This window comes from Pollachius pollachius (assembly GCF_949987615.1).
Source record: "Pollachius pollachius genome assembly, chromosome: 3".
NCBI lineage: Eukaryota > Metazoa > Chordata > Actinopteri > Gadiformes > Gadidae > Pollachius > Pollachius pollachius.
Genome location: NC_136936.1, coordinates 43464435 through 43490215, shown reverse-complemented (window position 1 = coordinate 43490215; position 25781 = coordinate 43464435). Strand labels below are relative to the sequence as shown.

General features: G+C 46.8%; 1 protein-coding gene across 1 annotated transcript in view; it reads left to right on the top strand.

The window, feature by feature from the left end:
* Positions 1-25781, top strand: part of lrp1bb (low density lipoprotein receptor-related protein 1Bb) — a 226681-nt gene that overhangs the window by 157374 nt on the left and 43526 nt on the right. Inside the window, exons 36-54 of the mRNA XM_079731578.1 lie at positions 213-347; positions 1061-1190; positions 1716-1842; positions 2337-2488; positions 3274-3398; positions 3752-4123; positions 8438-8627; positions 10683-10887; positions 14226-14418; positions 15695-15820; positions 16301-16429; positions 16783-16902; positions 18121-18234; positions 18528-18677; positions 19084-19206; positions 22995-23114; positions 24230-24358; positions 25030-25152; positions 25411-25690. Coding sequence (XP_079587704.1) covers positions 213-347; positions 1061-1190; positions 1716-1842; positions 2337-2488; positions 3274-3398; positions 3752-4123; positions 8438-8627; positions 10683-10887; positions 14226-14418; positions 15695-15820; positions 16301-16429; positions 16783-16902; positions 18121-18234; positions 18528-18677; positions 19084-19206; positions 22995-23114; positions 24230-24358; positions 25030-25152; positions 25411-25690 — 3043 coding nt within the window. The remainder of the gene's footprint in view (positions 1-212; positions 348-1060; positions 1191-1715; positions 1843-2336; positions 2489-3273; positions 3399-3751; positions 4124-8437; positions 8628-10682; positions 10888-14225; positions 14419-15694; positions 15821-16300; positions 16430-16782; positions 16903-18120; positions 18235-18527; positions 18678-19083; positions 19207-22994; positions 23115-24229; positions 24359-25029; positions 25153-25410; positions 25691-25781) is intronic.

Genomic DNA, 25781 nt, shown 5'->3' with positions numbered 1-25781 from the left:
TCTCTTCATCATAGCTCACATCATAACCAACGCTTGGCCCCATTTGGTGAAATGGGCCGTTCTGCAGTAAAACACTGCGGCTCCCGGAGTCAGTGTGTTCCAGGCTTGATGCTGTGTGTGCGAGTGCGTGCGTGTGTATGAGCGTGGGGGCCATCATCGTCACCTCATTTTCTTCTCTTTTGCCCGACCAACGGGCACGTCCCGTTCCACAGGAAATGACACGGTGTACTGGACCGACATGGGTCTGAACAGGATTTCCAGAGCCAAGCGTGACCAGACCTGGAGGGAAGATATCATCACCACGGGGATCAGCCGCGTGGAAGGCATCGCCGTGGATTGGATCGCCGGTGAGTAGCGGCGGGGATTCCATCCGAATGCAAACGGTGTGAGAAGCAGACATAGCAAGAATTTGAAACTCGAGCACTGAATTACTGGCGGGTTTACAAGTTGGTTTTTTTCAACACGTTTATACATTTGGATTTATGTAGCGCCTACGAAACGTGCCTACACATCTGTAAGTACGATTTTCTCAGAGAGGGTAATGGTAATTTGCGTAAACATGCAATCGTTAATGTATGAATTTTCAAACCATGCACATGCCTAATAATAATCAGTGGCACTATTTGGTGGTTCAGATAAGCAAAGCAGTAAAACTCCAGACTGATGGAAATTGTTATTGTGTCTTGGCAAAAGTTATGAATTGTAATATCGCAGCCAATGGCCTCATGGAGAGCAGTAAATGCTTTGCTTGAATCCACATAACTCTAATCATTGAGACAAAACAGAGTTTTACAACCAAGTTCAGCCGAAGCCAAGGCAAACAAAGCATATTAATTGTTCTAGAAGTGTTCAATGTGGGACTGTAAATGGGAAAATGAATTCTCAATAATAAACAGCAAATATTGCCTCCTTATTACACTCTGTCTATCATTTAAGTATTGATCTGCTTGGGTCTGTTGACAACCTATCCCTTTTAATTTAAGCTGTCACTTAATGGGGGAATGAGAAATCCCAGCAGGTTACCACGTGCCTGTTTCCTTTTCATAACTCTCTTTGACAGGAAACCTTTACTGGACGGACCACGGTTTCAATCTGATCGAAATCTCCCGTCTCTCCGGCGCCTACCGCTCCGTGGTCATATCCGAGGGGCTGGATCAGCCCAGGGCAATCGCTGTCCACCCTCACAAAGGGTTTGTACCTCTTCACAAAAGACTTAAAGCATCCATGTCGACGCCACATGGGCTGTGCGGTTGTCAATGGTTTCAGCTGTGATCAATAGCTTCCCTGTTACATGAGGCACAATGCTTTCTAAGGAACTTATTATAGACAGACCAGCCGGCAGCCCTTTTCCCATCAGAAGAGACTCAGGCACCTTCAGAAAACCCATATAAAGGTGTTGATGGATAGTGAATGAAGGCATTCTTGGCCATGGGTGCACGTTTTGGAGCACAGACAAAGAACTCGCACCCAATGTCATCAAGGGTGCTAATACTCTTCTAAGGAAAATCAGTAGTACTCAGTAGACATATTGCATGTTGTGGGACTAAGGTGCAGACGGACGCCCATTAGATCGTAATCATGTGAGGGATATGAAGAGGGATAGAAATGGGTCAGTGTGTGTAATTCTCCATCAAATCTGAAAAAGTTAGTTTTTTTCTTCCGTGTGCTTTAGAGCAACGTGTCTGATGCCGTTGTGTATGGCTCCCCCCCACTAGGTATCTGTTCTGGAGCGAGTGGGGGCAGAACCCCTGCATCGGGCGTTCACGCCTGGACGGCTCCGACCAGGTCACCTTGGTGAACTCGGGCATCACCTGGCCCAACGGCATCTCCATAGACTACGAGGTAACCATGTCTCGGCTTTTCTTACGGTGGTCCCCCGAGGGCACCACACAATCTGAAAACACAGCACTAATTTAAATTAAGGCTTCACGTCCGAATTGTCATCTCGCGTTTTTGGCAACACTTTGCGTCTTTAGGTCCCCACTTTCAGTGCATAATTGATTGTTTTTACTGAAACAGAACTGAATTGGCACCAATGACAAAAATTGCATGTGGATGATGAGTATTTGACCATTAGTCTCAAACAGTGTCAGACAGCGTGTGTTCAAATTGTGTTGTTCATTTACAAATGTACTCATTGTAACCAGTCCAACTGTTTAATGCTACAGTTAAAAATCAAACATAGGCCCATAGAGAAGCCAATCACCTCATTGTCTTCAGTCCTTTTCAAGGATGCCAAATTAGCCGAGGCGCTCAGTGTGTCAGCTCATCTCGCATTGTCTCATCCGGCGCAAAAAAGGCTGCGCCAGTGACGCTTATTTGCAAATGACTTCCAGGAAAACAGATTATACTGGTGCGACGCCCGCACCGACAAGATCGAGAGGATCAACCTGGAGACGGGCGAGGGTCGGGAGATTGTACTGTCAGCGGCCAACGTGGACCTCTTCTCTGTGGCTGTGTTCGGCCCTTACATCTACTGGTCTGACAGGTAATTTATTACATCCTTAAATGCAGCATGCATGCATTGGCCTTGCAAAGTCTGCAGGACTAACCTGGCGTTAACCCTTGCCTTGAACGGATCCCCCATGGAAATCTTAACGGCCACCTTTTCATGTAAATACCACAGGCAAGCCTCAATGTCGCCGCCAAGGGCAGATCTTAAGGCTTCTGTCAAGCTCTGTGCTTGCTCCACGTTAATAGAACCTTGTTTTCGCTCTCACAATGTCTTGAATAGACCACGCTGATGCCATTTGACTTTTAGGTGGATCCATTGTATACTTTTGTAGCCGTAAGCATGCGTTTTTACCAGCCTAACCGTTAATTGCAAGGTTTGGTCAATCCTGCCCATGGGCAAAAATGAATTACATTTGCCGCGAGGCTATCTCTGAATGGTGTAGAACATAAAATTGATTGGTCAATGTCTGAATTTAAATATATTTCAGTTGCCTGTATTCTCAGGGTAAGGAGTCTAAATTAAATTGATATTCCAGGTTGCAAAAGTATAATTTTTATGGCATGACTCATACAATTACAACTAGGCCCTTTAGCAGACCCAGTCCAAAAGAAATAACGGTAAGCAGAGGGTTTTAAAGAGCACAGAGGGATTAGGCTTCTTAACTCCAAGATGCTCACAGCTAAACCGAGCAGGGGTGGGGATAGAAACCAAATTCATTTTCATTGAAGTCCAGCACTCTGATGCCCAGAGTGAGTCTGACACTCTTGTTACTCTGTTGTTATTGGCCTTTTAAATTCACTCTGTTTGGTGTCCCTCAGAGCCCACTCCAACGGATCCATCCGGAGAGGCTTCAAGAACGACGCCACGGACGCAGTGACCATGAGGAGTGGCCTGGGCGTCAACCTGAAGGACGTCACCGTCTTCAATCGAGGCCGGGAGAAAGGTGGAGGTTTCAACTTATATTGAATCGTGTCTGACACAAAGACGAACACACACACACGCACCCTTGTTGCTAGCTTCAAGCACCATGTGGCATAGCTGGGAGTTGAGGTTCTCGGCCGCGAAAGCCTGGTTCTGCCAGAACATTTTGGGTTTGAGAATAGTCTTAACGTTTTTTCTCACTTTGATCATGCACAGAGCCATTGATTTCAACCCGTTCCAAGTTTCATATTTCCAAAAATGTGAACATCACAACTCAAGAGCAACATACAAAGTAACAATCAACTCAGGTGTGCTTTCCATGTTCTTTGCTGGCGATGTTTGAACTAAATTAATCATTTTTCCGCCCCAACACAGGAACCAACCCCTGTGCCCGGAGTAACGGCGGTTGCCAGCAGCTGTGTTTCCACCTGGGCAGCGGGCGCCGCACGTGTTCCTGCGCCCACGGCCACCTGGCCGCTGACGGTTTCGCCTGCGAGCGCTACGAGGGCTACCTGCTCTACTCCGAGAGGACCATCCTCAAGAGCATCCACCTGTCGGACGAGAGCGACCTGAACTCGCCCGTGCAGCCCTTCGAGAAGCCCACCTTCTTCAAGAACGTTATCGCATTGGCGTTCGACTACAGCCAGACGACGGCGGGCAGCAACCGCATCTTCTACAGCGACATCCACTTTGGAAACATCCAGATGATCAACGACGACTGGACGGGGAGGGTGATCATAGCAGAAAGTAAGGGATATGATTTTTGGGGGGTTTAGTGGGGTTTACTCGTGTTTGGACATGTATTTTTGCTTAAAACGTAAACGTTATAATCCCGGACTTAGATTGCTTTGATTAATATCAAAACCAGCCTGTATTTGTGACAGGCTTCTTATTCGGAGAGACTTTTAATTCCATTCTCACAAAGCAGGCAGGCTAATATTTGCGTGTTGTTTTGATTAGATATAGAATAAGAATAAGCCTTTTACTGCACTTAAGCTGATAAGAGGCGGCTGGAAAGACCAGCAGACAGCGGGTTTTTTACGTTCTCTGTCCACGGCTGACCTGACCGCAGATCCCACAAAAGATGTGTCTGTTTTCAACTCAATAAGGAAATCTTGATTGTGATTTCACATCCAAACTGTTGTGTGTAGGGATCGACCGATATGGATTTTTGAGGGCCGATACCGATATTTTTTCATCAGCCTTAGCCGATAACCGTATAGCCAATCCCGATTTTCTTGAGCCGATATTTGGAGCTGATAATACCCTGGAAATCCAGAGTTCTCGCGAGAGCACAATTTGAATTTGCTCAGGGAGTCACTCTGGGACCAAGCAATATACTCATGTATATTCTGGGCCTCACCTGGCCCAGAACACTAATCAATCACATCGATGTATCAATATAGGCGGGCCAAAAGCGTTGCTGTTTTACCAACCGGATACGTCAAGAGTCTTATCTATTGGTTAGCTCCATTGGTCTGGATACGCCACCCCTTGTATTCTTCTGATATTTTCAGAATGCATGCTTGGTGCGGCCCCTCGAGTTGGGCCATTTTCATTACTCGTTGCCAGACCCTACAGTTTTCTAGATATGGGTCTGAATTTCCAGGCTAAGCCGCCCTCAATTAACATCATAAAATGACACAATGATGATAACAAATGTTACAATGGCTCAATTTAAAAGAAATGAACATTTATTGAACTGTCTGTAAATCATGCCGAAGAAAATAATTAAAAAAAATAAATAATAATAATCGTCCGATAACTGAAAAAAATATCGGCCGATACGATACACGTAAAAAACGCAAATATCGGCCGATAATATCGTCCGGCCGAAATATCGGTCGATCACTAGTTGTGTGTTTGCATGGCATGTTTGGAAAATACAGAACAAATTATATTCTGTATTGACAAGGAGGGTGTTATTTTTCTTCTATAATGGATAAGGATTCGGTTTCTGAAGCGACAGGTGACAGCTCTATGTAGGATCCTTCATGTTGATATAATGGCAACAATGTTCGGGTTCAAAAGCTCTTTAAACCTTTTAGTAAGTCTGATTGAGTGCATTCGCATTTGAAGTATTAAGTGCATAAACCTTCAATTACATGTATTTCTGTGAGTATGTTGCATGGCTGCGTTCCTACATCAACAGTTTGAAAGGCGCGTGTATTAATATGTCAAAGAAGCCAATTAAGCTGTCAGATAGAATGGTAAGAGCTAGTCGTAGCTATTGATTAACTGGATTTCTTTGATGTAACTGTCACACATTTTAAGCCCGAAACTGCTATAAGGTGTCTGTGGCAAATTTCCCATTTTGACACTATCCAACCTCTACATCTAAACTGCTTAAAACCGTAATATGCCAGATAATACACTGCCTCCTGATTGGCACAGATGGCGGTGCTGGATCTTAATCTCCCTTAGTCCTAGCCTTGATGGGCTTGAGTGAAGCCAGATACACAGCAGAAAGACCTTGTTCTGCTTGACTGGAACCCTCTGTCATCCTGTAAGGCCGCCCTAAATCCAAGCTCACATAACCCCCATCCCAATGAAAGATTGGGACTGGGGTTACTCCTGGCACAAGGGTTTCACCTCACCTATTCCCCATGGTCTTCCCCCGGTCTGTAGAAATGAATCGAATGCACGGTAAGACTTTGTCCTGCTTCTGTCAAAGAACTATAATTATTGGAGGAATAAACAGCCATAATAATACATCTAAGGGAATTCCTAAGCACTGATTACATCCCTTAATACTTAAGCGGATGCCTGCTTGCCAGGCGCAAAAAAACAGCAAACAGCATCGAAAAGCTTAGTCAGTGGACTTAATTTCAGAATGCAATGGTATTTCCATTATTCCTCCTGTAATGCTCCACTAAATATTCTGTTTCCTACACCAATGGTGAAGACCCAAAGTCCCGGTCCCCATTAAGCTGATTTGTATTGCAGCGCAGCTACATGGTACACAGACTGAGGTTCTGAAGAACCCCACATCCTTTTCTTGTATCCGCTTCCTACAAAGTTTCTGTCTGCGCCCTGTCATTGAAGAAGGGTGAAGATGTTAATCATCCATATTTCCCTAATTAAACTCTGCGTCCCCTGTTAATTACTCTGCGGTCTAGACAACGATTTGTGACTTACTCCAAGCTGTCACACACATTTTACGGCAAACTTTTAATTGGCAATCAGCTGACTCAGGTAGAGCCTGAAGTATTGTAGTCCATGCTTTATGGCTCTTCCAGAGGACCAGATTCTGCCCATATCCCTTTGATTGACCACATGCTCGCCATGACGACCAATTAGGGACTCCATTCATGGCAGACTGGGCGTACGTCATTAGAGCCTCCTGGAGATCTTGGGTAGAGTTAGCTTGATGAAGTAGCAGCTGAGGAGCCCCCCCAAATGGCAGACAGATGTTCTGTTGAGGGGAGGAGAGCTTTTCCCTTTCCACAGGCCATTTCAGAATTGCCATGTTTTTGCCACAGCAAAATGTTGAATCCAAGACCACAATGAAGAGTATACGGAGAGTACAGCATTTTTATTTTCTGTCAAAGCAAGATTTTTTAAAAAATATAAAATAGCTATTACATAATGTGTTATTCTGTATATATATATATATATATATATATATATATATATAAAGACCCAGGGCTAGCACAGCATTCAGCCAGTGAAGGTCATTATTGATGGATCATTTATTGATCTGCTGCCAAAAACTATTCTCAAGTAAATAATTGACCATTAGGAAACACATGCAGTGCCTCTTGCTCTCTCTCTCTCTCTCTCTCTCTCTCTCTCTCTCTCTCTCTCTCTCTCTCTCTCTCTCTCTTTCTCCTTCTGTCTCTATCTGTCTTTCTATCTCTCCCTCCCCCTCTCTCTCATGCCCTCTCTTCACGTTTTTTTTCCAGCCTGTCAATACATTGGTTACCCAACCCTGTAAGGCTGTAACAGTTCAACAGAACAACACTGTATGAAGATTGCATCAAATACACATTGAGTAATATTGCCCAAACAAACATCTGTCACTGTGGGTTTTTGTCGATTTGTTAGGACAAGGGAAAGGAAATAACTGTAGAATGCGTCCTGTTATGAAGCCATGTCATATTTTTCTCATACGTTTGCCTAATTTTGTCATGGATATTGCATTGGCAAACACTTTACCCTTTCTTATATTACATACAAAACAACAAATTGGTAAATCGGTACTCTTGATACTATTTTATTCTAAAAAGAGATGCTATATTTTACGACAATCAATAATGCAAGGAAAACCAGCTAAGTCTGAATTATCCCCAGTTGTGATGTAACTACATATTATTGCAACATACCCATGTTTATTCCTTAAAAAATCTTCCACATTCCTGAACCTAGGATCTTTTCTGCCCTTGCCCTAGAAAGCTTTAGCTCAATGTGAGCTGAAGCTCACATTGAGTTAATTTCCTTTTCTCTAAAATATCTTTTTATCCCTGACAGCTAAGAGATGTTTCATCTTCGCCAACACTATACCTCCCCTCTCAATACATGGAACTGTAGTATTTGACAGACCAAGGAGAAGAGCGAAAATGGGTTGTAGCTTGCGGAGGAGGAATACCTCATTTTACGTACTCAAGTACATGTTGCTTTTATGCGGCATTATTTTCTCCATCCTAAATTGTCATTAGTTAAAGCTGCAATAGTTAATTTCTGACCACTAGAGGTTGGAGTGCACTTCAAAGTAATATTGTAAACAAACTGCTGATAAACACTCCCTCCAAAAAATAACCTAATTAAGCATCCGTGCGTAACAACTTCAATTAAAAACAGACCTCTCTATCTAATTGCCCTGCAAACAAAGAGGTCACGGTTTTAAATCGATTGGTTTTCCAATTTATAGGAGGCAAGGTTCAAAACTAGACAGCGTAAATGACATGACAACTATGTATGAAAGAAAACAATGTAAAGCGTTGTGTGATTGTCATACACAATAGCCTCAGGATGTCACCTTTTGACCGACAAAAGAGCAACAATTTCATCAGTGTGCGGTTCACTGTTCCATCCGTCGGTTTGATTGTCTGTCTGTTGTAGATGTGGGCTCTGTGGAGGGCCTGGCATACCACCGGGCCTGGGACACACTGTACTGGACCAGCTCCACCTCCTCCACCATCAGCAGGAAGACTGTGGACCCCAAACGGGCAGGCGCCTTCAGTCGACAGGCGGTGGTCACTCTGTCCGAGGAAGACCACCCGCACGTCCTCGCCCTGGACGAGTGTCAAAAGTCAGTGATATTGTCTTTTTCCCTCATTATTATCGTTGTTTTTTCTGTCAGTCTGCTTGATGTTTTTCCTGTTCGTACTCCACTATCATTTTAATTACGACGATGCATCGATGTTGTTTAGCGTGTCAGAGAGATGGCGTGATGCTGGCTTTTTTGTTCCAACGGCAGATTACTGTCAATGTATGAGTTGTCACAAACAGAATTGTCATTTTAGGTTGTAGCCTTTTTTTCACAGACGCAAATGGGATTTAAATTGATACAAACATGACATGTTACTTAGATACCAAATTCAGCATAACTGAAATGCCTATTAAAGCACACCCGTTCCCTTAGAAACCACAACTTCTGTAGCTGTGGTAACTGAGCTCTTCCATGATATTTGTTACAAGGAAATTGTGCATCTTAGACATTATTGCAAAGATATGATCTATCGCGACACTTTTATTGAAGTGGGAAGACAAAAAGGATCTTCTCCTCTTTTCCTCTGTTTGTTTCTCCTTAACACAGCACTGCTCTCACTGCATCAAACTACACAATGCATCATCGAGATTCATGTATTGAGATGATATTACAACCTACACCCTGGACAGAGCACATATCCATGTATCCCTCTCCGCTGGCCCAGCTAAATTAATTTCTTGACCTCAGACTGTATCCTTGGTTGGCAATTTGGCACCATATCCATCCTCTCCAGAAATACTGACTGATAATTAGAATTTAAAGTGAAGTGATTAATTAGCAGCCACTGGCCGGCGGTTCCTGACTGAGTTCCTTATTAACCCTGGAGAGTAGTTTTCCCCAACTTCATAATGATGTGGAGTCCGAATCAGTGGAGAAAATGGGCACCTCACCTCGATCAACTCGGCTGAAGGCCTCGATGTATCATTTAGCCATTAAACATTTTTATATTCATCCCCTTTGCTTTTGTCTGTGATTATCTCACACCTCTGCACCCCACACTGTACCTTTGCACAGTAACTTAAGGAGAATGTCATTGTGTTACTTAGCAGATGATTTCATCCAAAGTGACTTCCACCGACCACATTGGTCATTCCTATTCAAATACCACACAGCCTTTAGCACTCGATTTATTCCATTCCTTATAAAGGGGTAGCGGTGGTGGGCGCTAGTTACCGCTAGTTAAGCGGAATAGGTCAGATGTCCAAACCCACCTGTAATAGTAGAGCATGTATGCTACCCAACCCCTCTGATTTTATCTGGCAAAATTCCCCAGCGTTTGTAGCTCTCACCCCGTTTGATTATCCTCTTCCTCCACGGTCTTCCTATTACCACCTACTTTGGTTAACTGCCTTGGGGACCCGACCACTCTTCTACGTTTATGAAACTGGAAGAGGCAGGCGAAGAGCGTTCCCCAGCCCACCGCGGAAGGGATCTCATAAAGGCTTGGCACAGCAGAACTGATGACAGGTCACGGTGAGCCGCGTCGGCGGCGGCGGCGGCGGCCGTAAGTTTGGTGTCTGAACACTGCCGGCGCTGCCTCCGCCTCCACCCTCCAGCACTGTAGAGCGGCGGCGAATAGATTCTCCCCCTGATCTGCTGTAACTGTTTGTTACCCCTCGGAGGAATCTGACAAGCTCCCCCCGCAGCTCTTTTTAAAAGCTGTCATGCCCACTCCAAGATTCAATTTCATTGAACACATATTTGTTTTTGCGCTCTTTGCTGAGGTGGTCTGAAATCATTCGGGACACAAAAATGACGCTCGCTGTTCTCGGCGAAACGGCATGATTTGATGACATGTGGATGTCACCACAATGCAAGGTGCTACAAAATGAGTTGCGTGGTATATGTAAAGTGCTCTCCGCAAATCTCAGCATTTATCACGATTGTGCGTGGCCATGCGAACATTTTGCATTTTTCCTGTTTTAAAGTCTTAAACACCTTCCCTCAAATTTGCATTAAAATTTGATATGACCTCACAACAATCGACTCCGAACCACTCAAATGAGAATACGCCTATCTATAACTTCTAACATCTAACCCTCTGACCTCTAACCGCTAACCTTTTGGTGCTTTCTTATTTCTGGAATCCTGCAGCCTGATGTTTTGGACCAACTGGAACGAGCAGAGGCCCAGCATCATGAGGTCGACACTGGCTGGCAACAACTTGAGGGTCATCGCCAGCACTGATATCCTGACCCCCAATGGACTCACAATCGACCACAAGGCAGAAAAGTTGTACTTTTCGGACGGAAGCCTGGGCCGCATCGAGAGATGTGACTACGACGGTTCTAACAGATATGTGAGTGTGATGGACTACTTTCTATGTTTCTATGTATCACTTGTTTTTAGGAAAGCTGGTGCTTTTGACGGTAAAATGCTTTTGAATGTTCTCTATCCGACCGGCTGTTTCCGACCCAACGTGCTTTACCGAAAGAGCTCCTATTTTACGTGTAAATAACTCAAGTTCAATGTCGCCTTTATTATTATTTGTTTTAATGTTTTATGTGTTTTGTGGAGTGGCTTTGTCCCAAAGGGAGGGTTGAGATTTTTTACCTTCAATTTCTAGCTTGGTCTGGCTGGTAGATAAAATAAAAGGCGTAAATTCGAAGTACGTCTTCGACAGCAGACTAGCGGATGTCCGTCCATCCATGCTTGAATGCGTGAGATTTGAAAGCCGTCTCTCTCAAATGATGGAAATGTTTCAGAAGCATCTGAAAAACAAGGACACATATTCAGCGAGAGGACGTCAAATAGATGCGCCCTTGCCCCCACCTCCTCCTTCTTTCGGCTGAGATGAACCAATTTTCTTTCTGCCACATCATTGCTCATCCCCTATTGAGCTCCACAGGGACTTTAGCCTCCACACAACGGATCGGCCATGAAATACCTCTCAGCACTCGCTCTGCTGAAATTCCGTCGGCGTGCCAATGGTTTTCTTAATTATAGAAGTCATTTCCCTGATAAAATAAAAATCCCAAAAAGCTCAGCGGGGCAGTGTGTGCGGTGGCGGTGGTGGCGGTGGTGGCACAGACTCATTTTATCCCTGAGAGGTCGAATACATAATGTATTTTATCGAGGGCGGGGTGGACGGAATCGGTATGTTCCCCTCTGTAAGACTGTGCTAGTATTATCCTTACGAAGCACGCGCAGGGACCGTCACACGCCTTCTCTCGCCTTCCCCCCAACCCCTCCGCTCTTCCTTTGGCTGCGGGTTTCCAACTTGCGCTTCACGTGACCTCGGCGAGGGCCAGCGCCGCGGCCCCCCGTCCAATTTAGCTAGCCATACATTTGCACAAGTGGGGTCGCGAGAGGCGCTCGGAGAGTCGCCGCACGTGCCCTCAGCTCGGCCTGGCTCCTTTAATGAATGCTTTATCATTGACCCGCTTCACGCACACACACACACACACACACTTTCGACTTCCGCGCACACACTTCCCCCCGTTCCGTAGGTGCACAGTGGAGTCCGTCACTGGGCCAATTAAAAACAGGGAAATGAAGCAGAGCTTAGTCGCCCTGGAGCAGGGGCTGCGGCTGCAGGGAAGAGGTGGTGGTGCGGGGGTGGTTTGGGATGGTGGGGTTAGGGTTGGAGACCCACCCGAACGCTAATGCTGATTGTAGGGATGGAAGCATGTCCTGGTGGGTCGGGGCGGGGGGGGTCGTTGGGGGGGGGGGGGGGGGGGGGGGGTGCCATTCTCAGCAGAGCGGTGGAGAGACAACCTTTCCAAGGCATAGAGACAGGGAATATTAATTAGGAGCTGTGTCGGGTGGTGTCGTCGGATGTCTGATTTGACATGCTCAGGGACTGGAAATGGATGGCACGCATGTCAAATGAAGGCAGCGTTTATTTAGTTTGGGGTGTTAACGGGCGGTGTTATAGATGACAGGTTTCGCCGTCTGATATGTCATTTAACTAATCTCTTTTCCAAAATGTTATGCCTTGGTATTTTTGCACAACTAATGGGAAATATGGTTGTCTTTGTGAATCTGTAATCCAAGAGGCTCTGGATGTGCAAGCAAAACTTTGCCTTATTCCAGTTAATTCCTTCTCAACCTAACCTTTTAACCGGTCGAAATAAAGGTGTGCAATATTCAGGATAGTTTCCAAACCATGTATGTGCCTCATATCTTTTTCTTATACAACTGCAAACCATTGTGGTAGGGATCTGAACTAAATACATTACAGCCCGCTCGATAGTTAGCGCAAGAGTAATTTGTGGTGGGCCTGGGCATACGAACGTCTACTAAATCTAATTTCCTATCAATACCCTCCGTCCTTACCCATCTGGCGTTTTATCTCTTACTCTCTTCTGTAACTTCCCTCCCTCTCTCTCTCCCTCTCTGGCTCTGGCTCTGGCTCCCACTCTCTCCCTCTCTCTCTCCGTCTCCCTCTCTCTCTCCCTCTCTGGCTCTGGCTCTGGCTCCCACTCTCTCCCTCTCTCCCCCGCCCTCCCTCCATCTCTCCCTCTCTCCGTCTCTCCGTCTCTCCCCACTGAAAGGCCGGTCGTGGCTTCCTCACGCAGTGCGCCTTTTAATCAACACCTGTCCTATTAATCCCATCATGGCGCAGTGCTAATATGATTCTGCTTACAAGCGTGTCCCACTAATGGCTGAGAGTTACAGCAGCGGATGGAGACCGCACTCCCTCCCCACCCAGCCTGTTCCTTCCTTCCTATGGTGACTGTGGGCGGGTGGGGGGTCCCTAAAGAAGCCATCTGATGGATTCCTGCCTCCCTGCCAATGACACTGTCATTTACTCCCCCAACATCTGGGTTAAGCAGTCGCGGGGGCGGGGTTGGGTGAGCTTTTTGATTAATGACTCGAGACGCCATTACGCCTGCCCGTTTATTACTGCGGGCGCTTCTCGACAAAATCTGCCGGAACCCCACATTCCCGCTAACCTTTAGCCACACTCGCCTCCTCATCAAGGAAGCCCCTGTTACGGGACCCCCACCCCGAAGGTGATCCGAGGCCCACCCCCACCACCGCTACCACACTACCTCTTTTCGAATCAGACCCCTGTTATGACAATGCTGTTTGAAACCCAGGACCATGGTAGCATCTTTAGATTCCAACCTAGTCTTCCTAATCAAATCTATAGTCTGATGGCTATAGATTTGATATCTATTGTCTGATTTGAGATTTGATTAGAGGAGCGCAAATCTTGGTGAACGGGGCGCTTTGCTCTCTCTCGCTTCATATTTGTTTCAACCAATCATGTTCCTGGAGGCAGAGATCGTCACTTTATTGGCTTACAAACCCGGGCCAGCAATTACGAACTTTGCCAACACTATTGAACTGTAGAGAAAACCTCTGTAAATGTTTGAAACTAACAACTGGCCACGAGAGAGACACAAAATTCCCTTCTGAAAGCCTCCTATATTCGCGCAAATTAGTTTCTCTTCGCAAGAATATCTCCATAATGACCCAGGAAACAAGGCATAATTCGAACCTCTTTACGTTTTTGGTTTCCTGCCCAGGCTCTGTGCTGTCACCCCCCAGAAGTTCGGCTATAATGTGGTAGGACTGCTGGATCCCAGTTTAATTCCAGCCTGTAAAGGTTCTGCTTAGCCCACAAACACAGCAGAACCAAGTGCATGAGGGCAACCTCTGGGATTCATCTGTGCTCCACGACTCCAGGTCATCGTCAAATCCGGGCCCGGGACCTTCTTCGGCCTGGCCATCTACGGAGACTTCATCTTCTGGTCGGACTGGGCCCGGCGGGCGGTGCTACGCTCCAACAAGTTCACGGGAGGGGACACCAAGGTGCTGCGTGCGGACATACCCCACCAACCCATGGGGATCATCGCCGTGGCCAGAGACACCAACAACTGTGAGTGGTGGTCTCCGTGGTGCGGCGCTCTGAGCTTCACTCTCAGCCCTCTGGTGAAGAGCCATGATGGTTTGTGGTTGTGAAAGGGAATGCCCGCAGTGTGGGGTGCAGGCATCGGGGCAGTGTGCAGCCTCCTGTTCCTGTCCGTATGTATTTAAACATCAATGTACTACTTCTACAAGAAGTCTGATGTACTGTGTTGTTACTTGGCTGGCGGTGTCTTTGTATTTCTTTGTATTTGTTTCATGCCAGTTTGTCCTACCTTACCTTCTAAAGTAAAGGCAAATGTTTCTAAGAATGATAATCTAAACTGGAATGCTGACGTAGTGTGAAATATGATTATCCCGCTAAGCATTTTGCTATATATTTTATTTGCAATGCAATTAATAAAACAGCATCCCCCTAACGAAGGTATATTCTCTAAAGTGTAGTATAGTATTTTAGCTGCAACTAGGACAGAGGCATGGGCTGTAGGTAGTTCCCAGTGGTTCTTCTCCAGTGCCAAGAGATCCTTTGGCTCATTTTTTATCTGGTTAGCACAAAGAATAATACACATGACTCACCTCACCTTGCTTTTTCTAAAAAGCACACTTTTATTGTGCCTTTCGGCAAGTCGACTTTCTATATCAGGGACCTAGTATGGACGCCTTTATGTTCAACTGCCCCACCTGCATGCCCTCATCATGTTTACTTGGACCAAGAGAGACCAAGAGGTGGTTCCCCCCCCCTTCTTTGTCTCAGAAATTTAAAACACAAAGCACGAGGTCCCCAATAACACAGGCTTTTATCAGGGCTGTGTGTCCCCTCGGCCAACACCGGCTCCTTGGTGCTGTATCTTTTATCCCTTAGACTCCACATTTTTGTGTTTATTTTAACTTTGCATACCGGTCTCCAGTTGGCATTTCCCCCCCCCCCCCCCCCCCCCCCCCCCCCCCCCCCCCCCCCCCCCCCATCTCCTTCCTCTTTGTCTCTGCCGCACAATAGAGGAGCTGCTATTGTTAACATCCTCCAAAGTCAATAGGCCGCATCACACTTCATTGCCTCCCTCCACCTGGTGTGGTGAGCGAGCCAGGGAAATAGCGTTGTTTGCGGATCCACAAATAGAGCTCTCGAGGCTAAGTCCGGGTGCATCCTTGTGAAGCAGTAATTGTTTTGGCGCACTCTCGACGGGCTTTGCACCTGATTTCCAACCCTCCCCTACCTATTTATTCACCGCGGGTTGTGTTTTTTGTCCCCCGACATCACGTGGTGTTTGTGTGTGCGTGTGGTCCTGCAGGCGAGTTGTCGCCATGCCGACACCAGAATGGAGGCTGCGGTGACCTCTGTCTGCTGACCCCGGATGGCCGGGTTAATTGTACATGCCGGGGCGAGCGTGTGTTACTGGACGACAACAGATGCGTGTGTAAGTCACAGGAGCCGGAACATTGAATTACACACGTCCCAAATTGTCTGTTTGAGGTTGTCCCCTCCCATGATGAACTGCAGAATATATTATATGTTGAACCTAATGCTGATTGAGTATTGAGTATTTGCTCTCTATTTAGAAAGTGTATTCGGTTTCTAAAAACAAAATGGCCTCTTCTTGTAAATGCATTGCCTTACAAAGAGACTTCCTGATGACTTCATGATACCCTATAATCTGGCAAGTGAGAATTAGAAACTGCACTCTTAAGATGGTGGAAAGGAAATAGTCAGAACACCACAAGGGAATTTACCCCCCTCCTGTGTAAACTGCATCGTTGCAAATCAATGAACATCCCCATATTCACATCTACATTTCAGGAAAGGCTTAGAACTATTTGATCCGGCTCGATAATAGCTGTTTTAATTGACACAAGGGTCTATCCCCTGCCTTCCCCCCGTTCACGTTCACCTTTTGCAGCAGAAAATTCCTCCTGCAACATACACACAGAGTTTGAATGCGGGAACGGCCAGTGCATTAACTACCAGCAAACATGCGATGGAGTGGCCCACTGCAAAGACAAGTCAGACGAAAAGATGCAATACTGTGGTAAGTAGAAACACCTAACAACATGGTGTGCAGGCGCGCCCGACTTACAACCATCTGCATGTCAGACTGGAATCCCACATGAACAAAGCCCTGAAGGCCGATAGAACAGAACGTTGAATGAGTTGCATTGTGGGGAAAAATGTATATATTTTGGCAAGAAATACCTTTCCATTGCTAGTAGAATAAAGCTGCTTCTTTAACAATATCAATAAACCATGTTTTTATAGCAGCTTTTAAAGCAATGTTTACAGATGTGAACAATGTTTGCTCTTGCTCACAATAAGTGCAAATCACTTTATACTACTTTGAATGAAACATTATTTTCATTGCCCAATCCCCCCCGTCCCCCCCAGACAACCGGAGCTGCCGGAAGGGGTTCAGACCCTGCTACAACCAGCGCTGCGTAGCCAACAGCCGCTTCTGTGACGGCACGGACGACTGCGGCGATAACTCGGACGAGGCCTTCTGTATCAGTGGGTGACCTCCTCCTCCTCCTTCTCCTCATCCTTCCTCCTCCTCCTGTCCTCCTCCCCCTCCTTGTCCTTGTCCTCTTCCTCCTTCCTGCTCCTCCTCCTCCTCCTCCTGTCATCCTGCTTCCACTTCCTCTCAGCGTGAAAAGTTCTGTCCCAGCCAAGGTCACAGCTCCATGCTAGGCTACCTGCTGTGCTAAGCCCCTCGCTGACTCGCTGATATCCAAGGCACGAGGGGAGGGGGGGGAGTGGTCTGTGGGCGATCATATTGAGAGGAACATCCGCAACGCTTTAATTTGTTCAAGGACCGAACACCTGAATAAATTGTCGTACGTTTTTCAACCCAAGGAACCAAATATTATTGAACCGTTATATAAAAACGCCACGCACGTTAGCAAATCTGTTTAAATAATTCAAAACAGATGCACCCGATGACCTTAGGAGTGGACGGGAGTCTCGAAGGCCTGCATCGATCCGTCTGCGATACACACGGCCCATCAATCCAGTATTGCCATGTTTTCGCCAATACCAAGCCTCCTTTTCTTTTGCCATGATGTCGATGATCGTAGTCGGCCGTTAAATGGAAAAGATCAAGACGTTTATTGTGTACCATAGCTCATTTTTTATCTCATTAAAAGCACCAGCTTTTTTTTTAACCATCATTAATGGAAAAACATTTCAGAGGAAGCCCTTTCAGGAACAACTGGTCGGGGTTCTGCCGGCGTGCGTCCGTCTATTAATGAGGAATAAACGATGACCTCATTGTAATCACCACGGAGATGACAACGGAAAGCGTCTCAGAGGAGCGAGTTCAAATGGTGGATTTAATCACAGATTCAAGCGATACCAACGGCTGAATAAGGCCACCTCTCATAACTACGCTGCCCTCCCAAAGCCTCAACAGTGTAAAATAACCGAATAAAGGATTGCCCTCATGGCTTTCAGTGATGGCCAGGTACCAAGTCCTCCAGAAATGACATGTGTACCATACCTATTATACGCTCCTAACACAAACCATGGTAACACATCACGATCCAACACGCTTTCTTCTTCCGGTGGGCTTTAGAGATTTAAACCTATGTGAAAAAAAAATCCATTTCCCACCCAGACGGCGAGGTGCTAAACATCAGAGAGGGAGCTTTACCTGCATCCGTCTCTGCATGATCTGCTCAATCCGCTAAGCAGCCGACCCCGTTTTGAAATGTTAATTCTGCCTCCCAGATGTCACGTGCAGCTCATCGGAGTGGGCCTGCCACGACGGGAGCTGCGTCTCCGGCTCAGCCTGGTGTAACCAGGTCATCGACTGTGCTGACGCCTCCGACGAAAAGAGCTGCAGTAAGTCCTTTTAGTGTGTATGTACACCGTGCTTTGCATAGCAATAAAGTCCCATCCCGCCGCCCCCCACCACATCCCCCTCTACTGCTTAAAACAGAAGGCAGCACACGGTCTCATCCGCTGACAGATCAATTGGATCCACTGACTTAAACCCGTGTCTGCCACTCCTTCAACGAAAAAACCCCCACCACAAAGCCTGTCTTCCTCCACACTGTATATATCGTGTCAGACAGTGATCCTCTCCTGTGTGCGTGTGCGTGCCTGTGTGTTTTTGATTTTTTTTTAATATTCAGACCACACAGACTGCTCTCACTTCTACAAGCTGGGCGTGAAAGAGAGGGGCTTCATCAGCTGCAACTCCACCTCGCTGTGCATCCACCCGTCGTGGATCTGCGACGGCGCCAACGACTGCGGCGATTACGCCGACGAGTCCAACTGTCAGGGTAGGGTGTCTTCCGCCTGCGCCTCCCACCTGCCCACCTCCATCCCCTCCCTGACCCCTCTTTGACCCCCCCCCCCCGGCACAGGCGAGGGGAGGGGAGGAGAGGGCAGTGTGTCATCCTCGTACCGCTGAGGAAAATTGCATCAAAAAGTAATCCCATTGAATCGTTATGAAACTGATCACATTTCGTAAGGCTATGAACCCATTGGATTTGTTCTATTTAATCTGCTAATGTTATTAAGAAGAACCTGAAAGCCAGAAATTAGAGAGAGATGGAGGTAGCGAGAGCAAAGGGGTGTGCGGACTGGGATCATGACGATCAATCACGTTAATTCTCTAACACGAGACCCTGGCTTCTCCGCTTCCTCCGGTGTCTCTGTTCCCCCCCTGGGCGCGCCCCCCAGCAGTGTCCCACGCACAGCAGTGTGAGGAGGGTCACTTTGCGTGTCCCAGCGGGAACTGCATCTCCAGCGTGTGGCTCTGCGACGGCCAGAAGGACTGCGAGGACGGAGCCGACGAGTTCCAGTGCGGTGAGTCATGTCGGCGAATGCACTGAGCGGATACGCACACGCACGCAAACACACACACACACACACACACACACACACAGACATAGAAACACACACACGCATGCAAGCACACACAGACACACACACGCACACGCAAGCACAAACACACACACACACACACACACACACACACACATGCACGCACGCAAGCACACACACACGCATGCACGCACACGCGCTGTTCATGATGGATTCACCGGGAAGCACATTAGTGCAAACGCATAGGAGTGGTAGGGGTTTACTAAAGCACTGAATGGTTTTCAATGGCGATCAAGAGCAACATGAATGAACGCCATCAAAAGCAGTATAAACAACTTAGGCAAAGTTTCAGATCTCTGCCGCCGCATTCGCTCTGCCTCCCCAAACACGGTTAAGAAACCAGTGATGGGGAGGCCTCTGTGCTTAATGCCACTCTTGTTAGGCTGGGCTAGGAGAGACACACACGGCACCGCCTGGTTTGAAAGACAAATATTTCAGCAGCTTATGCGATTTTATCCCATTTGTGGTATGAAGCAGTGGTAATCTTAATGATGCAACCCTCAATTGGATTTCCAACAAAATCTATTTACCGTGACAGAAAAAAGGGTTTGAAATGGTAGTAAAGCAATGACACAACATTGAAATGGGTGGGAATTCACCACGCGTTGAGTTTGAATTTGTTTAACTGCATTTTATTTGACCTGTTTACTACAAAAGCGTTTTCCTTTGGGCATTGATGCTGCCTAACCTTGCTTTGTTGTGAGTGGACGTTCTGCATAAGCCTGATCCATTCGATACATGTCCCAGGGAAGGCAAAAATGAACTAAGTACTGAGCCTGAACTGAGGAGTAATTCCCGCTGAATAAGAATGGTATCACAGCCATAACAGTGTATATCTTAAATCCACATATTCAACCTGTGTTTGGGTGAGGGTGAAATATTTGCATATAATTGATTCTTCTGCAGTCTACCCTCTTGCAGTTTTCCTTCGTGTAATGTGTATTCTTGCATTTAATTAACTTCATCATTCCGGTACACTGCGTGAGCGCGTGGGCTTAGATAGTAAATCACCTTAGGTGACCTTGGCATTAAAGATCCTAATGGCTAAATTATAAACAATTAAATGCTGCGGTATATTTAAATGAACATGATGTATACATGAGCCTCCTCTTGTGCTTTCGTGTGGTCTTTCACCATTCCTAATGTAGTTTTTCTTTCTGTTTTGGTACAGCCGTCTATTGCCTATAGATTAGATAGATAAACAAAGGCGAAGGGTATTACCTGTACCACGCCGTAGAGTGTAAAGTACAGTAGACAGCGCCTTCTCCAAACCAGGACACGAGTGTCAGGACCGGAATAAAGCAATTTATCTCAGATCAAACATTGCCACTACCACAGTCGGGCTTTCTAGGGCAGAGTAAACCTTTTGTTGTGCATGCTGTTATTTCCAGAGATACCCTCATCGACTCACCTCCCCTTCGGTATTTCAGCGGCCCGGATCTCAGGGAAGGCTGGCGGTTTACTCCTGATTATCCACCGCCTGTCTGGGGAACAGCCCCACATCACAGTGGGATGATGAAAAAATAAAAAACAACAGGGTACCTAATGAGCCATCAGCACTGGCTAACGTGAGGGGGAGTGGGCTGGGTGTTTGGGTGGGTGTTTGGGTGGGTGGGTGGCAGAGGCATGTGGATAAGCGGTGAGTTCAGAGGACCACCAGCGGCTGGGCCGGGAGAGCCCTCCTTGCCCATGCTTTTGATGCTGCCTAATGAGTGCGTAACTTAGAATGACAAAGTAAAAGGTCCCTTCAATTAAGCCGCATCAGTAATCGAGCCATGGGCGACGCGCGTGCAATCGAATCCTGCAATTGGCCCATTATCTGAGTCACTGCTGTGTCACCGCTTCTGCCGTTAACGCGAGAGGGGAGGATAACAAAAATACGAGGGTGCTTTAGATGTTTGTTTGTGTCTGTGCGTGACACGCGCACATGCACGTGCACACGTACGCATGCTGTCAAGTAATTATTTTTAACAATGAAAGCACTCACAAAGTGACAAAATCTGGCAACTTTGCAAGCAGGCATATCTATTAATTTTAGCATTGTTGCAATGACTCTCTATCAGCATTAAACCGCTTACAGCCAACCTGCAGTCAGGCTGTAAGGTCGGGGTGGGTTGACCTTCAAAGGGCAGGCATGGACAAATTGAACGGAGCGACTATGGAACGAGTTAATGCTTAAGAGTCCTCTTGAACCTCAATCAATGTCAGAGTGCCTGAATTGCGCAAGCGGGGCGCAAAGACGAATGACGTTATCCGGTCCCTCGCAGGGTTCATAAGGCGATTTGTCACGCGCCACAAGCAAGCGACACAACCCGGGCGTCCACAGAAACGCTGCGGCCAAACCGGGTGTATAAATTCTGAGTTGTGCATGTACTCTGTATGAATGCTGTGTGCGCCATTCAAACAGTTGAGACACACACATACACGCATACACATCCCCTCTGCCCTTTCCTGCATAGAAGGGCAAAACATTGGTTCTTATTAAAGCAATCCAGTCGGCCATTATGGGTAGAAAGGCAGTTCTTGGAAATTCATTTATCGTTGTCAATGTTATTCATATCTTATCAAATTAATTTTCTTTCTTCAAATTGGCTGTGAATGCAGCTAGATTAGTGCATGACACACTTCCATTCCTTTATCTGGAAGCCTCATTGGCACCAGTGTGAGAAGATAACATCTCAGAGCTTCAACAGCTTATTTCAGGACTGCTATGAATTGCGCCACAAATGCCTTTAGAACTTTGGAATTGCTTTTTTCAGAACAAACAGACAATATTCCCATTTCTCAGAGTTAATTATCATATAAAAAGCCTCAGCCATTGATAATATAACGGAAAAGGGAATGTGGTTTGGGGAAAATGTCATTACATCTTTGAAATTCAGAGTTTCTCATCCCATAACAGGGAATATCTGTCAGAGAACGAAGTGTAATATGCTTTTCCACAGAAAAAGACAAAATGGAAAAAAAATGAAATATGAAAGGTTGTCTTTGATACATTTCACTCCAACGTAGAACCACTATTTTGCTCATATATTCGAAGCAGCTGTTGGCATTTGAAATGCAAATCTGGTATGTCACGCAGGAAATCTAAATAATCAGGATGCATAGACGCCGGTATGCACATTTATCTCGTCATGACCTTCCATCCGCCTCTCAAAGCAGGCAACGTAAGAGGGGTGCGTCAGGAAAGAGGAACCAATTCTCCTTTTGGTGACGGAAATAGCCCAAACACAAGTTAACATTTTTGATTGGGCTCTTAACACATCCCAACGCTCATCTCATGCTCATCGCCAACAAAGACCCACACACTCCGTCCTAACCCCTGCCTTCCACACACATCCCCAGACACCGGCCCAAAGGGGACAAGAGAATAATCATTTTCTTGGATCGATATTCATTATCATCTCTTTCCAGGGGTAAACAAAAAGTAAGATTTTGAAGGATGCCTGTGCAGCCCAGTAAACCGTCTGCAACCAAAACAAGAGTAATATACTGCACACCGGCCCGGGCAGCAGTGTGCCATAACAACAAACAGCTGGAAAACAAACTACAAAACACAACCGATAATTCCTGCACAGTTGTTGCTGGAAAAACCAAAACAAAAACAGAATGTCTATCGCCCGGCGTGCTGCTCGCGTTCACAGTCGCTTAATCAACGGTTGATTTTCTCCTCGGGTTTTAAACCGTTACCCCCCTTTTGCTCCACATAGACTCGTCCTGCCTGTGGAACCAGTTTGCCTGCTCCAAGAACAAGTGCATCGCCAAGCAGTGGCTGTGCGACGGCGAGAACGACTGCGAGGACGGCCTCGACGAGAGCCTGCAGATCTGCGGTGAGTCAGTCGAAACACCACTCCCCTCTCTCCCACTCACCTGTCAACAGGAGCACCGGGGCTGACACCGAAGGTGTTTCCGCAGCCTACCATGTGCTCAAGAACAGAGGGTAGAGAGAAAGAAAGAACGTTAATGAGACAAGCGTGGGCATTTCTGATTATCCCGGAACAGGCGGCCAACCTGGCAAATGGATTTTTTTTATCAAGGGGGCCAGGAGGCAAAGACTTTCGCAATGGTGTGAAAGTGATGTACCTGTAATGAATGACCTCCTTGTGAAACGTAGGAAAACAAGAGGGATCCTCCAGCCACAGGAATAGAGAAGTGTTACTATGAACATTGTTAAATAATTGGATTGTAATGAAATGTCGAGGAAATATTAATGAAATGGCCCAAAGGGCTTCATTTTTTACATCTGCACAATTCAAACAATACACCCAGGGAAATGCGTTTAAGCTCGGTCCGCTTAATTCACCGTTGTGTTTACTTTTATATCAAAGCTCGGGGGGAGGATTCTTTGGTTTCAGCTTAACAACGCAAGCATGTCCCCTCCACGCCATCCCCGGAAAATCCCCTTGTGCACAATGTAATGAAATGTAAAGAAGCCATCCAAATATAGTCACAAGTATAATAACTGTGTCGTAACACAAAAGAAAATATCCTCAGTACTTTTACATGTGACGTTATATCCTCCTGACTCTTCATGTCTGGCTCCCTCCATGCTTTTCTCTCCTCCATGGTATTGTCTCTTTAAGGGCACTTTCACCATTTTGTTAGCCTCATAGCATAACTGCTTGCAAATTGTGAAATCTAACCTAACTTTACTCTCCTAACCCTGCTGAATCACTGTGCCTCATTTGCTATATCCTAAGCCAATCAGACTGCTTCTTACATTCCATAATTACTACCTGCCTAAGTCATCCAGTTGACTTCAGCAATTTTGACGCTGAATACAAGATGAACCTTTAAATAGGACTTAGCCAATCATGCTACGAGGCTAACGATTAGCTTCAACTCCTCAAATCGGGACCTCAGAGTGTTTTGTCTGTGTCTCTTTTCTAGTTGTATAAATTATAAACAGAATTCTGTAAATAATGAATCCGTTGTGGCGGGTTAGGCTCCGTGACGTGCGCCCCGGGGCTCTTCAGCTGCCCGGGGTCCTTCGCCTGCGTGCCCAAGCGCTGGCTCTGCGACGGCGAGAGGGACTGCCCCGATGGGAGCGACGAGCTGTCTGCGGCCGGCTGCGGTAAGTGACCCGATACACCGCCCTACACTGGGGCAAGCTAGTGCAGCGTTGTTGGGCTGTTTCCCTGCCAGATGCTACCTCTACGAGTCTGAGCCCCGTCGCCAATGTGCCTACAAGCAAGCCTCTGTTCCTGCCCATGAATGACATGTGTCTGTTTTTACTTGTACTCTAAGTCCCCTTAGGATGTAAGCGCCGATAAGTGTGACAATGACGACATCACTGTTTACAGTAATGGTATTAAATAGGGATGATTGGCTGATGGGGATTATAAATAGTGCAGCTTTTGAGTCGCTGGTATGTAGTGTAATTACAACATCGACGTGTAATCCGTTTTCTTTTTCCACAACCATAAAACATGCCCCGTTCCCGATTCACCCAGCGTTCCTTCTGACGTGCTGACACGCTCGGCATCCGATCTCTGAATCAGATCAGTTTCCCCGCCATCTGGATCTTTCTGTATGCTAATCATCTCAAAAGTCACAACCAATCAGGGAACTCAACTTCCCCCCCTGTGCATGAGTCAAACGGAAACATGAAAATCATCTTTATTTGCCACTTCTCCTCCTCTCTGGAAAAACTTCTACTTCCGTTTGTACAGTGTGCCTTTCGCGACGAGTCACCGATGAACACGGTAACAAACACAGAGCCTCTGTCTCTCTCCCGTGCACTAGCGCCCAACAACACGTGCGACGACAGCTCGTTCCGCTGCCGCAACAAAGCCTGCATCCCCCAGAGGTTTGTCTGCGATCACGACGACGACTGTGGAGACGGGTCTGACGAGTCGGTCGAATGTGGTGAGTGGATGTCTCTCTCACTCTTTCTCACTCCCCTCCCCCTTTTTTTGTTTTCTCTGGGAGGGCTTTTTTCACACTTTTTTTCCCCCATCTCAACGGCCATGACAGGCAGCCCCTCAGAAGTCAAGTCAAGCTACCAAGCTTATCTGTCGCGGGGTTGGGTACTGTCAGTTCTGACATGGGGCCTACCCCACACCCTCCTCCTACTCCCCCCTCTCTCCCTCTTCCCTCTGCCTCTCTGTCTCTGTCTCCTTGCAGTCTATCGCTCCTGTGGATCGGAGGAGTTTCGCTGCAGGGACGGCCGCTGCCTCCTCAGCTCTCAGTGGGAGTGTGACGGCCACGCCGACTGTCCCGACCGCTCCGACGAGCTGCCGCTGAACCTCAAGTGTCTGGCTGCAGGTAAGACCGCCGCCCACCGCTGCCAGCCGCTGTTGGCTCGCTGTTCTCGCTCAGCGGGGGGGGCGCTCTTCATCACTGTCATTCTGACAACCGGCCCCGGGAGAAGAAACAGCGGCAACATATGGCGGGAGCGAAAAGAGTAAAAAAGTATGGGGGCGCGAGTTTCCCTGTGAAGGATTTGGAATTTATTCCAAAATAAAAGGCAAGCGATTAGACTTGTCGAGTCCGTC